General features: G+C 39.8%; 1 protein-coding gene across 2 annotated transcripts in view; it reads right to left on the minus strand.

Annotated features, from left to right (window-relative positions):
- Positions 1–8,676, minus strand: part of ror1 (receptor tyrosine kinase-like orphan receptor 1) — a 114,369-nt gene extending 105,693 nt beyond the window's left edge. The window contains exons 1-2 of one of the 2 annotated variants that reach the window (XM_020702460.3): positions 8,411–8,676; positions 8,177–8,323 (exon numbers count right to left, since the gene is read on the minus strand). In XM_020702460.3, coding sequence (XP_020558119.1) covers positions 8,177–8,279 — 103 coding nt within the window. In that variant the 5' untranslated portion in view covers positions 8,280–8,323; positions 8,411–8,676. Of the gene's footprint in view, positions 1–6,623; positions 7,326–8,176; positions 8,324–8,410 lie in introns of those variants that run through there. The other variant, XM_078946621.1, reaches the window with a different exon arrangement.
- Positions 8,677–15,445: the final 6,769 nt, after the last annotated feature.

Raw genomic sequence — 15,445 nt, forward strand, 5'->3', positions numbered from 1 at the left:
TTTTATTTTTGTTTCATTTTAAGTGCAACTTTGCACAGATCACATTTTTTTTTAGCACAAAGGCATAGAGTCAATAAGCTGGCTGGTCAGTGCATGTTTACTCTGCTGTATGCCTGAACAAAATGGTCAGAGATTGAAAGATAAAAGGTAATGGTCTTTTGCGGACAAAGCTTAATACTGCAAAGGCAGCCACGGCGAGGTTAAATAAACCCATAGAATCACGCGGGTCTAAGCCTCTTATATTGGCCCCACTGAGGAGAAGATCGTTGACTTCTGATTGCAGAAAGAAGGTCAGGAACTGTTTAAAACTGGCAACAAACGTCCTTCTTAACCACTAAAGCTACATACTTCTGCCCATTTTTCTCAAGTCATTGTTTTTAGCTCTTTATAGGTTACAGTGTTAATTTATGTCTGCAGTCAATCAAATGCTTTTATAAAAATATTTTCTTATCTTGATAACACTTGCAGCCCTCACAGCTCTCTCTGCTCTGACCCAGATCTGCTCCAGTTCTCGTTACCCTCATCAGATTATCTATCTTTTTTATTAAAAATAACACTTTGGAACTCCTACACAGCCCTCCCTCCCCTTGTCTGTTCCTGTTGTAAGTCACAGGGCAATGTAGTTTTATTTCCTGCCCCAGATGAAGCCAATGCTCAGTAAGAGAAAGAGGAAAGGGAAAACAAATGTTAAGACTTTGGAGAAGAGGCATATAAGGGAACAGGACTCACTTATACCAGTCTGTAACTTTAAACTGGGGTTGGTTCCAAGACAGTGTCAGATCTGATAAATATCTATAAAATAAAAATAATTTTCCAATCAAAGCTTTTTCTCCCTTTTGGTTTTGCAAAGAGCAGGAACATCATGTGGTGTAAAAGTATGAAGTCTTGGTCTGGAACTTCACAGATGTGGAAGTTGTTCTCCACCAGACCATGAAAAAGGTTACCCTCATGAAGTGAGGAGACAGAAGCTGAGTGAAAAAAAAAGTACATTTTGTCTCAGAAACAGAGAAGTACCCTGTAAACTTTTCCAAACCCTTCCATTACCATTTCTCCTCACACCACCATCACGTAGAACCTCAGTGATTCGACAACGTTGTGGTTAACCCATCTGCACAGTTAGAGACATAAAACAACCAACCTTAGACTATGGCCTTTTCTTTTTGTTTCTGGAAAGTCAAACTGACGGTTTTCTTAACCATTTCTCAGCTGCTAAAAGAGGAGCTCTTCGTTTTTTGCAATCAGACCCTTTGTGTCATCTTCTGTCAGGAACTTTGGAGCCCTGTCTAAGTCTTTCTACCTTGGATAGCGAGACTGAAGTTATTTATAATAATGACCTTAATAAAGCCCTAGAAAACAGATTTCACAGGAAAGCCATGCTTTGTAAACCTTTGAGGATTCATCTCTAAGACTCAGCATTAAGGAGCCACTCCATGCATGTAATTTTCCTTGTCTGTACGGCTAGGGAGCTCCAATATTGCTCAGCGTTTTTGTTGCAACAGTAATATTAACTTGGGTTTGTGAGGGGTTGCAAGCTAGTGGAAAAGTGCATAAACACGTGGATGATGGGAAGAGGGCGGGCTAACTTCCCGACAACAGTCTCGCCCACATCTCAGAGGCAACTTTCAAATGAATTACTGCCGCTCTGCAGAAACTATATCTATATCTAAACTATATCCATAATTAACGACCACTGGGAACACTTGAAATAAATCAGAAGATGATTCGAGTGGGACATTAAAGCTGTACCTGACTTTCCCAAACATTGTCTCATTTGGACAGTTCTTGTCAACCAAAATGACGGTCAAACCTGAGTCTGCAGAAACACTTCAAAGCAACCTCAAATTTTCTTTGTGCCAAGTTAAGGAGCAGATGTAAAATTGTGGTTCCACTGGAGACACAACAGCCACATCTGCACTGAAGCTGATTATTAAAAAATCATTTCGAACAAGATTCTTTCTAAAATAATAAGTAAATAAATAAAATAAAAACACTTACTTAATTCCTCATTAACTCTCTATTGGCATAACTTTAAATAAAGGCTTCTGATGCACATTTTACAACTCTTTATTGCTGATCTCAATAATGCTAATACAAACATTGAGATTAAGATCAACTTTAGTAAAATCAACTTTATTAATCCCCGTAGGGTAATTCAGTATTATATATTATTAACATAGTAAGTTTCTCACTATAAACACTGAGAAAATGGGCTTAGACAGTAGCATTATTGTTTAAGCACCTTTACAAATCCGTTTGGGGGGTAAGAAGCTTTACTGTAGTGACAGCTTCAAAGTAAAATCCATTTGTAGTAGCTAATCTTCAAAAAGGCAACAGCAGGATTAAACATAAGTGTGTGTACCAACTAATTGTCATTACAAAGCAATGAGAGAGGAGAGAGAGACAAAAACCCTGTTATAGCAACATCGAAACACACACACACTGTCGTTTTACTTGGAACACAAACCATTGTAAATAATCAAAAAAATAAAAAACCTTTTCCATTGTTGTGACAACTGACATTTGTATCTAAGGCTACGTTCACAGTGACCTCTGCAAAGCACATTCAAGAGGACACTTCCATCGAAATGTCTTTGTAAATGCACGTTTCCAGCTACCATGTTCACAACTCTCGCACTCAGGTGTCACTATGCAGGTTTTTAAGTCTGCTGTCAGGCACTACATACAAAGCGCGAATTGAAAGTTAAACCAGTTGAACTTTGACCAATCAGGGATTTGGTAGTGCATCCTTTTTAAAACCCGGAAGTACCAACTATTTGAGAATTCATCATGAAGGAGAAAATTAATAATTGTGATCTGTGCCCGGCTGGAAAATTATGACATCAGTTCTTTCATTTATCGGAAAAGAACTGTTAAACAAAAAATCCTGGAAAAAGATTTGCACAGCCTCAACATTTCGCAACTGTGAGTACATGCACTAGTATCAGGAAGCGAGAGTCCAGTGTGAACACCCAATGCTAAAAGCGCTAAAAGCATATCACATGCATGTGTACATAGCACAACGGGTGAGTAGACGGGAAAAACGAAGTAGTGACACAGTCACATGCATTCAAGGAAAGACAAAAACTACTGAAGTAAATGAAGTATTTTGTGAGCACAGAAAAAGATTAATAAAGTTCTCCTCGTAAAAATCAAACAAGTTCTTCATAGGAAGTGCTTCTCCAAGTTGAAGGTGGTTAATATTGCCATTCTGCCTGACATTTGTATTGGTTATGGCTCGGTCTAAAAGCACAGAAGCTGCTCTCCTTTCCATGTTGACTAAACACTTCAGGCAGAGCAGCATGTCACGGGGGCTGACCTTTTTCTAATCTCCAACACACAAAACAAGTCACTTAAAGTACAGAACTAGTATTTTAAAGTGTCCATCCACAGCAAATCTGGCTGCTTAGATTTACATTTGTGCCAAAAAAAAAAGAAAGTGATCTCCAGAAATAAAACAATTATACAAAACTGGTGCTCCCACACTACTGCAGCTGCAGTAATTGGTGTAAAATAGAGATACCAAGCCCTCATTAAAGAAAATAAGAGTTTATTGTTTGCTATTTTAGCTACTTTCTAGACCTTAATTTGTGTTTAAAGAAAATGAAAAAAAAAACAAGAGTAAATACTGGTTTCTTTGTTTTGACTCTTGATAGAACACTACAATTCTACAGACTTATCAGTTCATCAAAAAACTTGGAAACTGACTGATTGAATAAGCAACACAAACAGCTCTAAATGCAGCTCTAAATGTGAGTCATAGCCAGGAAGGAATGGACACAATGTCATTTTTAAATCAGAATCAATTTAAAAGGGACAAGTCTTTTATTAAAGCTAAGAAACAGAAAGCAGATTTTTTTGGGAACATAAATTCCAACCTTTCTGGCGCAGAAGCTCAAAAAGTCCTGAGAGAGTGTGGTGTTATACAAAGACTTAATTGTAGGCGAAAAGCGATTTGCCTGTCTGCCTGCATGGGGATTTTCTGAGGTCCTTAATGTTAAGCAAACATGGTTTAAAAGGATTTACTCAGAGAAATATAGGTGAACTCAAAAAGCCATGTTCCATCGCACCACATGTTGAATGAAACGCCGCACAAGAAGGACACAAACTAAGACGTAATTTGATCAAACTCCAATACAGGGAACCCTCAATGAAATTTAGAGCCCTTTAAACTGGTCCCGATCCTTGAAGTTTTCAACACCAAACAGAGTCCAGTCCATATGAGAAAATGATATGTAGTATGTGTGACTTACTCCATTCCACTCATTAAAGTGTCACTTTGTCATCAGTAAACTCTTGCACTCACAGCTTGCTATACAACAGCAGCAAAGGGGCTCATTGTGTCGTGTGTATAAAATACAGCAGAGTTCATTTTTTTATGTGGCAGCGGTCATTTGTCTTCCCGACAGCCGCTAAACGAAAAACAACACAGAAAGTAGTGGACTTCTTTTTTTTCCTCCCACCAATCTATAGCTGCACATATATGGCCCAAGTGAACTAATGAATGTGCAAATATAATTTTACTCTATAAATGTAGCGTGATGTACACTCTGGAGAAAATGGCGTGGCCTTTCTGCAGCCTCTCAGCACAGACAGACAGTCTCTGTTCAAAACACTCAAGTGGCACACTTTCCTACACTCATTCCTCATCTACAAAACTAGAATCTAAAGCCATCCAACATGTTCTTCTTCAAAATCCAAAACTGCCTTTTCCAGAGCTCTCTTAAAGAAGTTGGGGCCCCTTGATGAGACATTAAATTTCAGGAAAAAGGTTTTCATGCTTGGTTTCGGTTTGTGGTGGCAGAAACTTTATCAGACAGCTCCAACGAGGAGCTGGACGGAGCGGGTTTAGCCTTTGATTAAACGCTGCCTCTCCAAGGACCGAGTTTTCCAAGGAGTTCCATTAGTGGAAATAACACTCTTCTGCCAGACGCTGCATGGAAATGTACCCCTCTTGCCATTCAAGGAGAACCCTTTGCCTCACTTGGCATGCAGTAGTTATACAAAGCACTAAAATATAAATCTTTATGTTCCTTTAAAATTCCTTTGGTAGGACAAGACCAGAGAGTCAAATGATATAAAATTAGGATGTTTTTTTTTAGTGTTTTTATCTTAAATTGCATGCAAATTTGCCTGCAGGCTGAACATCAGTTAAATAATTAGCACCAAATATCCTCCAAAACAGTCCGACATTGAAGCGCAGTGAGCCTTGGCAAACACATGTCCCTAATAACGAGTGGGAAGTAGGTAATTGCCAGAGCAAGATGTATAGTTCACACACCAGGGTTTTAAATCAGAGACATTAAACAGAGTCTGAGCATATGATTTATAGCTGTGCACTGATTAAATTAACATCTAGGACTTTCTCCCCATTTTCAGCACTGAAAATAAATTCTCAAAAAGAGAGCTCTTTCCTCCCAGAAAAAAAGGCCATACATCTGTTTCACACATCCAGCTCCTTCCACATTCCTCTACCTCAGCCAAAAGCTTTTAAGGATGCACAGCACTTGATACTTGAGTTAGTGCAGTGTGTGCACAGTGCAGTTATCTATCTGAAGGAGATGTCCCTCTCAGACCAGATAGAACTCCTCAAGGTACCTGGATAATATCATTTATAGAAGACCCACATTTTGCTTAGAAAAAAATGTGGCAAAGAGAAGTCTTCTTCAAGTTACAATCACCATAATTAATATTATTTTAGACCGTTTTTTTATTATTTAAATGCATCTTTTACATCCTGCTCTAGTGAGGCAGAGCAGGACATGCGCCTCTTGCACACTCAGGCAATAATCTAGGATCTTTGCAGACAGTAAAGAGTACATCTGTTGTCAAATGTGTCTCCTGGTTTAACCGGTTCTGAGACATAGAGCCTTTCTGGGTTAAATTCAATTCCAGAGACATTTCCTGAAGTTGTTGCTTTGCAGAGGATGTGACAGATTCTTAATATAGGACAATGACAGACAACCTTATGAATGTATTTCCAAGACTTTGTCACTGTTTATTTCTTGGGTAAAGCCTATTGGCAATAAGAAGTATTCATGTCAGTATTTTAAAGGGAAACTGTCTTTTTTAACTTTTTTCAGGAAACAGTTTAACTGAGATTTGACTTCTGTTCTCTTAAAGTCTAGAATCAAGATGACTTGTGATTGGATCACTAAGACACAAAGAAATTAACTTATTATTTTTTTGTAAACCAGTGCATTAAAATGACGCCACCAACTTGTGAAATGTGTCATTGGTTCTCAAAATAAAATTATGATCTGTTTCACTAAATAAAGCTGTTTTTTGTGTGAGTGGGGGGGGCGGGTTGTGGTAAAAGCCAATTTTGGTTTGACTCCTTTACTCACTTCAATCTGACAACAGCCCTCAGCATCTGAAGCAGTCACAAAGTTTTTCTTTGACTACTTTCATTAGCGTGTCTGGACAACAAAAAACACGATGTTCCTGCTGTTACAGCAAAACCGACATTTCTTCATAAAATCTTTGCATTTGATCAAAGAAAATCCTAGTGACCTCTGACCTCTACCTTGCAGCAAAAAAAAATAATCAATTTTTTCATCTTTACTTAAATAGTGCATTAATTAGTAGTCAAAGAGAAATGGGTACCTCAACCAGGTAAAACTCACCACTTTTCTTGTTTCACTCTTTCCAATACAGAAATTCTGAGAAAAGACAAGACTTCCAGTGTTGTCATCCAGGAACGGCTTCCCGAGCAGTAAAGAGGTGGTCACGTTTGTGGACACAATGAAAACCTTCTTAACTGGCGTAATTTTCTTGTGCAAATGAAGAAGTGAAGCAGCTTCTATTTGGATGGACAGAGCAACTATGCAGAACCACCAGCTGCAGCTCATTTCTGAGGCACACAGTCAAGATTCAGTCATTTTAGAGTTTTCAACACTGAAATAAAACCCTCATCTGTGCAATTTCTGGGGTCGCAGTCATAGTTTGTGTTCTGTAATAGTCAGAGCACATATTTCAATATCAATGTGTTATTTGCTGGTAAAAATTTTCAAAGAAAAAGTTGGAAAAGTGGATTTGACATCCTTAAACCACTTCTGAAGTATAACTTATCCTGTCAAGTATGCAAATTAAAATTTCCTTCTGCCACAAACCAAGGAACAGAGATACAAAGAAGGAGAGAATGGGAGTCAGAAAAAGCTGTGCAGCATAAACATTAGAGCTGCAATGTAAATTGAAGCTCTAATGCATTTAGGGAGGACAAAAGTAATCCAAACAAAACCTGAAAATCTTCCACATTTATGATTCATCACTTCTCATGTGGATTGGGAGGATCATTAGATACTAACACTCAAATGCCAGCACAAATATTTCAAATGCTTTCCATGTGCAGCTCTGGGCTGGGAAGCACTTGAGATTGTTGTTTTTTTTTTGACTGTCTTATATCATTTAAATCTCTAATAACTGACAGCAAAATATAAACACACATCAAAATGCACATAAACTGAGACAGTGGTACTTGAAGACTGTGTACTTCAGATTTAACATGAAATAAAATAAAAGATTTATACAGATACATCTGTAAACCATTTGTCCAAAATTTTTCAAAATTGATAGATGTCACCAAAAGAGTTAAAGCCAAAACCTCTGAATGAAAAAGGTTTAAGTTTCCACTTGTTTTGTTTTACTATTATTATTTAGAATTTTTATTTCATGCACAGGTTTCATTGTTGAATTATTAATGAATCAAGTTTTTGTTTTTTGTTAAATTCTTTAGATTTGTTTCTGTCAAACAATGACTTATTTCGCTCTAATATATAAAACAAAGTCTTTTTGAAAACAATAAATAACCTGCCATGCATTCCCTGTTCTGCTGCGTTTTAAGGGGGTTGGTTCAGCGCACAATGGACACCCAGCTGACTAGTTAAGAGCCCCCCTATTGTCTGTGAGTGGAGTCAAGACTTTCCCCGTGGCCAGGTCCCAGAGCCACTAAAGAACCATAATCTAAAAGCCAAAGCTTGTTTGCATGAGAAGAGAGGCTGGATGATGATGGCAAACAGCTTATAAAGATGTCCCGCCAGCCTGAGGACGATCCGGGAGTGGGGAGGGAAAATGGGCAAAGAAACGGGGAAAGGATGATGAACTGATTTATTAAATTCTTATTTGATGAGTGGAAGTAGGGATGAAGGAGAAGGAAGGAGGAAAATGTGTCAGGACTCACCAGTCGCGCTCAGGATCAGGGAGATGTGGAGAAAGGTGATCCAGAGTGCGCAGGCTGGACATCTCCAAAGACGCAGACTCACTGCTACCCAACGTGGATACATTCCTCCGGCTCTTCGTTCAAACTCAGCCCGCGCTGAAAATCCAACTACGCAAAAATAATTGACTTCAAGAGCTTCCCAAATTCTCTGACAGACCCAAAACAGATCAACTGCGCGCTGCTTGAAAGGCGCACCTGAACTATTAAGTCAGAAAAATGCGGGAGTCTTTGGAAAACAGTCTCCGCCGCTCCTGGTCTGTGCCTCGTTCTCTTCTCTGTGGAGCCCCACTCACTTTGCCCCGACTGTGCCTCTCCCCGCACGAGCGCAACCGTTCCAACAAACTTCTGCTCCAAACTTGTGCCCAAAGAACACATGGGTCTAATTAACTCAGGGTCGCCATCGTGTGTTTAATGCAGGAACTGCAGCCGGGCATCCTTTCGAGCCGCTGTCAAGCTTGCCACTAAATATATACCTGTTCAACGTAATTGCTGCGCGTGCACGTGGTGAATGACACTCGCAACATTATATAGGAATAAGAAAGTGTCTCATTAAGAAAATGCGTCTCACCTGTCTCATTTTAGAAGAAAAAAAAGTTATTTTTTTTACATTGTGTGGGTTTTTTATGAGTTACATTTATGTATTTCTTCTGTTTTAACCCCTTTGCCTTAATGCATGAAAGATTTGTTTTCACCTGATCTAATTTTTAGCTAAATACATTTCAAGAAATATGCATGTTGACTGTTAATGCTTGGTATACATTTATGTAAATTCCATGAACTGATGGGGGGTTTATTGAATTATGATATGACTAATATTCGTTGGACACCCTCAGCTGAAGTGACTGAGGTAATCAATGAGCTCCTCAGTGGCAAGGCTCTGGGAGTGGAGAAGTCCGCCCCGAGTACCTCAAGTCTGGATGTGTCTTGGCTGACACGCTTCTGCAGCATCGGGTGGCAGTCAGGAACTATACCATTGGACAGGCAAACAGTGGTGATGGTTCCCCTTTATAAGAAGGGGGACCGGAGAGTGTGTTCCAACTACCAGGGAATCACACTCCTCAGCCTGAGAGTCTATGCCAGGGTACTGGAGAGGAGAGTTCATTTGATAGTTGAACCTCAGGTCCACGAACAACAGTGTGGTTTAGGTCCTGGTCACGGAGCAGTGGACCAGCTCTACACCCCCCTTAGGGTGCTGGAGGGTTCGTGGGAGTTCATTCATCCAGTACATATGTGTTGTGTGAATGTGGAGAAGGTGTTCAACCGTGTCCCCTGTGGTGTCCTGTGGAAGGTGCTCTGGGAGTATGAGGTGCGGGGAGCCTTACTGAGGGCTGTCCGGTCTCCGAATGACCGGAGCAGGAGCTTGGTTCGCAATCACATAGCTGGCAGTAAGTCGGACCTGTTCCTGGTGCATGTTGGACTCCAGCAAGCTTGCCCTTTATCACCGCTTTTATTTATAGTCTTTATGGACAGAATTTCTTTACACAGCCAGGAACCGGAGGGATCTGGTTAGGGACCACAAGATTTCTTCTCTGCTCCTATAAAATGATGTTGTCCTCTTTGCTTAATCAGGCCAGGACCTGCAGCGTGCATTGGGGTGGTTTGTGGCTGAGTGTGAAGCAGCTGGAATGAGGCCAAGGTTCTTGACCGGAGAAAGGTAGTTTTTCCTCTCTGGGTGGGTGGAGTGATCCTACCCCAGGTGGAAGAGTTTAAATATCTTGGGGTCTTGTTCACGAGCGGGGGAAGACAGGAACGTGAGATTGACAGTGGGATTGGAGTGGCGTCCGTTGTTATGTGGTCGCTGCACCAGTCCATTGTGGTGAATAGACAGCTGAGCCAGAAAGCAAAGCGCTCAATTTACCAGTTGATCTTTGTTCCAATACTCACCTGTGGTCATGAACTCAGGGTCATGACTGAAAGAACGAGGTTCCGAATACAAGCAGCTGAATTGAGCTTCCTCTATAGGGTGAGAAGCGCTGTCACTTGTGGAGAGCTTGGAATAGAGCTGCTGGTCCTTTACATCGAGAGGAGCCAGTTGAGGAGGCTCTGGCATCTGGTTTGGATGCCTCCTGAACCCCTCCCTGAGGAGGTGTTTCGGCCATGTCCCACTGGGTGGAGGCCCAGTGGAAGACCCGGGACAGACGTCTCTCAGTTGGTCTGGGAAAGACTCGGGGTCCAGAGGAGCTGGAGGAAGTGGCTGGAGAGGGGAAGTCTGGGCATCTTTGCTTGGAACCCAGTCCCGTGTGAGTGGAAGAAGATGGATGGGTCGATGGATAATATTCTTTGAATTGTCCTTTTTAAACTCTGGTCTTGTTTTAAATCACTTAAAGATTGATTACAACAACCTGAAATACTATGGACAAACAATATTAAAATAAACTGAAAAACATTTTTTTTTTTACTTGTTTACATGGACAACACAGACTGTAAAGCAAATGACATGAAGTATACCTTTATCGGAAGCTCATAAAAAATATATTCCAGTATTTTAACTCTTGATTTTCTGACACAATTCATCTAGAGTTTTGCTATATGATAAAATGACAAATAGAAATGTAAATAGAAAAGAATTTGATCCTCGTGCGACAATCATTCATCAGTTATGGTAAATGGTATAATACTTCTATGGCACTTTTCTACTCTGATTAAGCCCCAAAGTGCTAGTCCCAAGTTCCATTCACCCACACACACATTTATACACTGATGGCTGAAAGGCTATCTTGCTAGGGCCTAGCAAGATAGGCGCTAGCCAGATCACCAAGAGCAATATGTGGTTCAGTGTCTTGCCTAAAGACACTTTTGCACACGGGCAGGCAAAGCGAAGCTCAAACCTGTCACCCTCCAAATAATATTTCAAGGTACCGAATTACCTCCATCCATCCATTTTCTTAACCTGCTGAATCCATTTTGGGGTCACGGGGTTGCTGGAGCCTGAGCCTGTTACTGTTAGGTGAAGGTGAGGTACACCCTGTTGCAAGCTAGGCCACACAATCACATGCACAACTTGCGGCAATTTGGAGAAACCAATCAACCTATGAAGCATGTTTGGACCATGGAAAAAATGCAATGAGGTGAGACCGCTTACTCACTGTAACCACCATGCAGCACTACTTGATTACTTTTTGAGTTAAATTTAAAGTAGGATTACATTCAAAGAAAGGTTTTATAATTTGTTTATAGTTTTAATGTGATTACAACACATTAAAAAAGCGTATCATTTTTATCAGGAATCTTACACTCTGTTGTCTTGTTTTGTGTTTTTTTTTCTTTTTTAAAACTCTCTGATTTTAATGTAAGCCATGTAAAGATAGCTTGGATCAGAGCAATACAAAGGGCTTCAAAGGTTGGATGTCGCTTATTTTAAATGGGCTGTTTTAACTTGAAGTATCAGATTTGTTGGTTTGCTTTGATGACAGCCAGCATATTCTTTTGGAAACAAAGGAGATCCTTGAAGTCACATGGCATGTTTTTTTGGGGAATCAAGATGAGAAAATGGGAAAGTATAAGATACTATTTTATTTGCAGGTAGAATCTGTTCAAAAATATAGATAAGATTAATGTAGATACATTGGATAATTGCAGACACCTGACAATCAGTGGTTAGTCACTGTTTTTGTAAAATTCAGACTAAAAAAAACATACAATTTTAATACACTATTAATTTGGGTATTGCTTTTTCTTACTACATATTCACTCAGCGTGTTTCAGTGGATGCAAGGACGACCCTGATGAAGGTCACAATATATAACATGTCAGTATAACAGGATCTCTGCTCCACTGTTACTTTAAAAAAGCAATCATTTTATTCAGAGGCAAAAGCATCCAAATGTTCATGCTGCCAAAGGCTTTGATTAAAACCAGGAAATGCTGTGGTGAAGCTAAAATGCAATTGCAGACTTTGTTTACTAATGTATGGACTGTCCTGCTCCTCCATATGATCTTTTCATGGAGAATTCTAAGAAACATTGAAGGATTACGTTTGCTGTGATGGGGTCAAATACCCAAGTTTACCTTTCAAAGGCGTCACTTTTTAAGATGGCTTTGTTGAACTTTATTTCAAGTTTTGGAGGAATAGACAAAGCACACTAAAATTGTTACATACAAAACTGCCAAAGAATCCTGAACAACCAGAACCCACAAATCTGTAATAAGGAGCCTCAGAGAGGTCAATTGCAGAATCCTGCTTTATAACTGGGACCATCAAATTGGGAGATGATTTTTTCTGACACTGGCTTGTTTCTCTGCCTGGATATGCAATTGTGTCATTCAGCCTAAATTAGGCTAAGATTAGGAAAATTGCAACCATGCACTGTGAAAGTAGTAGAATTGTAATGGTAGAGGGGATCAGGGTTCAAAAGGTCTCTGGAAAGTATGAGAGTTTCTGGTTGACCAAACTAGCATGGATATGGAGGCCGACCAAAGTGATGGTGGGAAACAGTTTTTGCCAACTTCCTGTTTCAGATCCAAATAAGTCGTGGGTTCTGTGCTTTTTCATAATTTCTTTTCTTTGTAACTATCATGGTTTCCAATAAAAATCAGGCAGGTCTGCAGCATTGTCTTCTACATGTGACCCATCCTTACATGACTCACAGACCAAACTGGCCTCAATAAATCCTCTCGACTCCAAAACCCTGCGTGTCAAAACAGAGTATAACTTGGCCTCAAATGTGTCGCAGTAATCCGTAGTGTACAACACTGGCTGGACCACAGAGAGCTTTGCAAAGCCAAACATCTGACGAGGAAAGGACAACAAATCTTCCTTAAAAGTAGGCAAAACACATGTGTCGTAAATATCTAGGGAGCAGAGATAAGTTCCCCTCGATTGTCTAAATTATCTTTGATTTATTTGAGAGAAACATCCCCCCTACTAACGCAACTTTGAAATGTCAAGGTCTTCTGCAAGGAGACTTTAATCATGAAAAGTTTCAGCCAGCAGAAAAACATAGTTGACTGTGTTCTACATCCAGGAAAAAAAAACAGGTTTGACATTGTACTACATTTTCTTTCATTTCCCCTTTGCCCACACATGGGCTGGGGTAAACACAAGCGAAAAAGACAAAATGTTGTAAACAGTTCGTTAGAACATCTGTGGCGCACCAAAAATCCCTCGTTTCTGTGCCCGATGTAGATTCCTCTGTGGAGTCTTGAGCAAAGCCAGAAAGACAGAATTAGAGAAAAGTGGACACCAACGAGATGATCTGCACTTTCTGGTCCATTTCAAAGGTCAGAACATTCTTGTGTCTTTAAATCTTTTATTTCCCCCAATGACTCAAACATCCTCCCGTTCACTGGGTTGACCTGGGACGTTGCGAACAGAACGTAAACATTTGTATTCATGATCATCAGAATCTTTTTGGACAGCTCACAGACTGTCAGAGAACGCTCCTGCTTGAGGATGGGCAGATGATGTCAGGCTATAAGGAGAACAGTCTGATCTCCACATTTTTGTTTGCTTTCCATTAATGGGGTTTGCTTACCTGGTTAGAGACAAGAAATGTTTATTCTTTAAAAAAAATTAGAAATGTACGTAAAGTTGGAAAGCACGTAATCTTGCTAAAAGTTAAGTTGAATCTCTAGTATTTTTTTGGTTTCAAAAATGGAGATGAGAAATAAAAATATTTTTATGTCGAAATATCCCTCTAAAACTTCCAGTTTGTTTAGAAGGGCAAGATGCTAATATCTATTAGCAAATACAACTAACATAAAAAAACAGACAATAATTTGTAGTTTTGTTATTTTTGGTTTGTTTTCAGAGATCCAGCAAATGTGAGTGGAGGTTCTCAGTCATCCAGGTGAGGTGAAGTCAATCTCTTGCACCAAGTCTTTACATTCCACAATTAAAAGAGTAAAAGTATCTATTCTAAAAGATTGTTAAAAATGTAAAAGAAACAACTAGGAGTGTTTATAGCCAATACGCTGGTCAGATAAAAAAAAAACTATTAAAGCTATAAATAAAAACACATTATTTAATATAACCTTCATGGATTATGACATCGTTTGTATTAAAGTCCCACTCCGATCCTTTTTTTGTGCCGTTTTAAAAATCTCTCCAGTGGTCTTTAAATTATGATTATACTGTTTTTAGCCAAAACCAAACAACCTGTGTCATTTTCTAGGACATAGTTTCTGCAGAGCGGCAATGGTTCATTAGAAATTCACTTCTGAGTTGTGGGCAGGACCAGTGCGGAGAAAGCCTGCACCTACTTCCCATCATCCGTTTGTTTACATTCTCTCCAGATAGCTTACAGTCCTTCACACATAACCTTATCGGTGGGAAAAAATGAGACTGCACTGATTTTAAGTTTTACCCTAAGTTCCCTTGCTCTAATGCGAATGAGCTCTATCCAGCTTTAAGCCACTACTCAATCCCTTTTCCAATGAGCAGAAGAAATGTTTTAGACAAATACGACGGCTTCATTCAGAGCTCATGAGGGCTGCAGAAATGCAGTCTTTGTGTCTCATTTATCATCATCTATTAGGAAGCCAACGAAGAGGCTGGTCCAAAGCCAGGCGGCGTCATGCCAGCTCCAGAGAAAGTCATTTGGACTTCCAATAGCAGGGGGCCAGGCAAGTCTAATGTAAGCCTGTCTGTGATTACCTGATGTAATGACAGCCAATCCGAATGCAGCCTGTAAGTCATTATGAACCGAAAAGGAGAAACACATTCTGCATCGCTCTGTCAGCTTGACAGGCTCTGAACAATGCAGCATGAAAATGTTTCCACCCCATTCCCACTCCTTGAGGAACAAAAGTTTTAACTGTTTCGGGCAGTTTTAGGACTCAATCTTTTTTTTTTCTTAACTGGACCTTTGAAGACTGGAAATTGGCCTTGAAAACCTTATCTGCAATCAAGAAGTAAACAAAGCTTGGATACAGATCTACTTCTTAAAAGGCAACAGTGCTATATGAAATATGGATCCAGGTTTGAGGAATTAAAATAACAGGAAATGTAAACTTGCAGTAATAGTTTTCTGTAAGATGCTGCCATCATACATCAAACTCTTTAGATCTTTGCAGTTAAATCCAATTTGATTTGCCAATTAGTTCCAGCTCAGTCTCAAACTATTTTCCATGAGTTTTAGTGAAAGCAGGTACCGTACATATTGTCATTAACAGTCAAAAGGAAATGGATCGCCACACATGAAAGAAATTGCCGTGTAATGTGCCGTCTGCGATGAAGACCAATTTTCCATTTTAACGTTTGGACGAGGAGCGCTCCCCCCTCCGTTTGCA

Source organism: Oryzias latipes, chromosome 4, assembly GCF_053564925.1.
Source record: "Oryzias latipes strain Hd-rR chromosome 4, Olatipes_Hd-rR_3.1".
Taxonomy (NCBI): Eukaryota; Metazoa; Chordata; class Actinopteri; order Beloniformes; family Adrianichthyidae; genus Oryzias; species Oryzias latipes.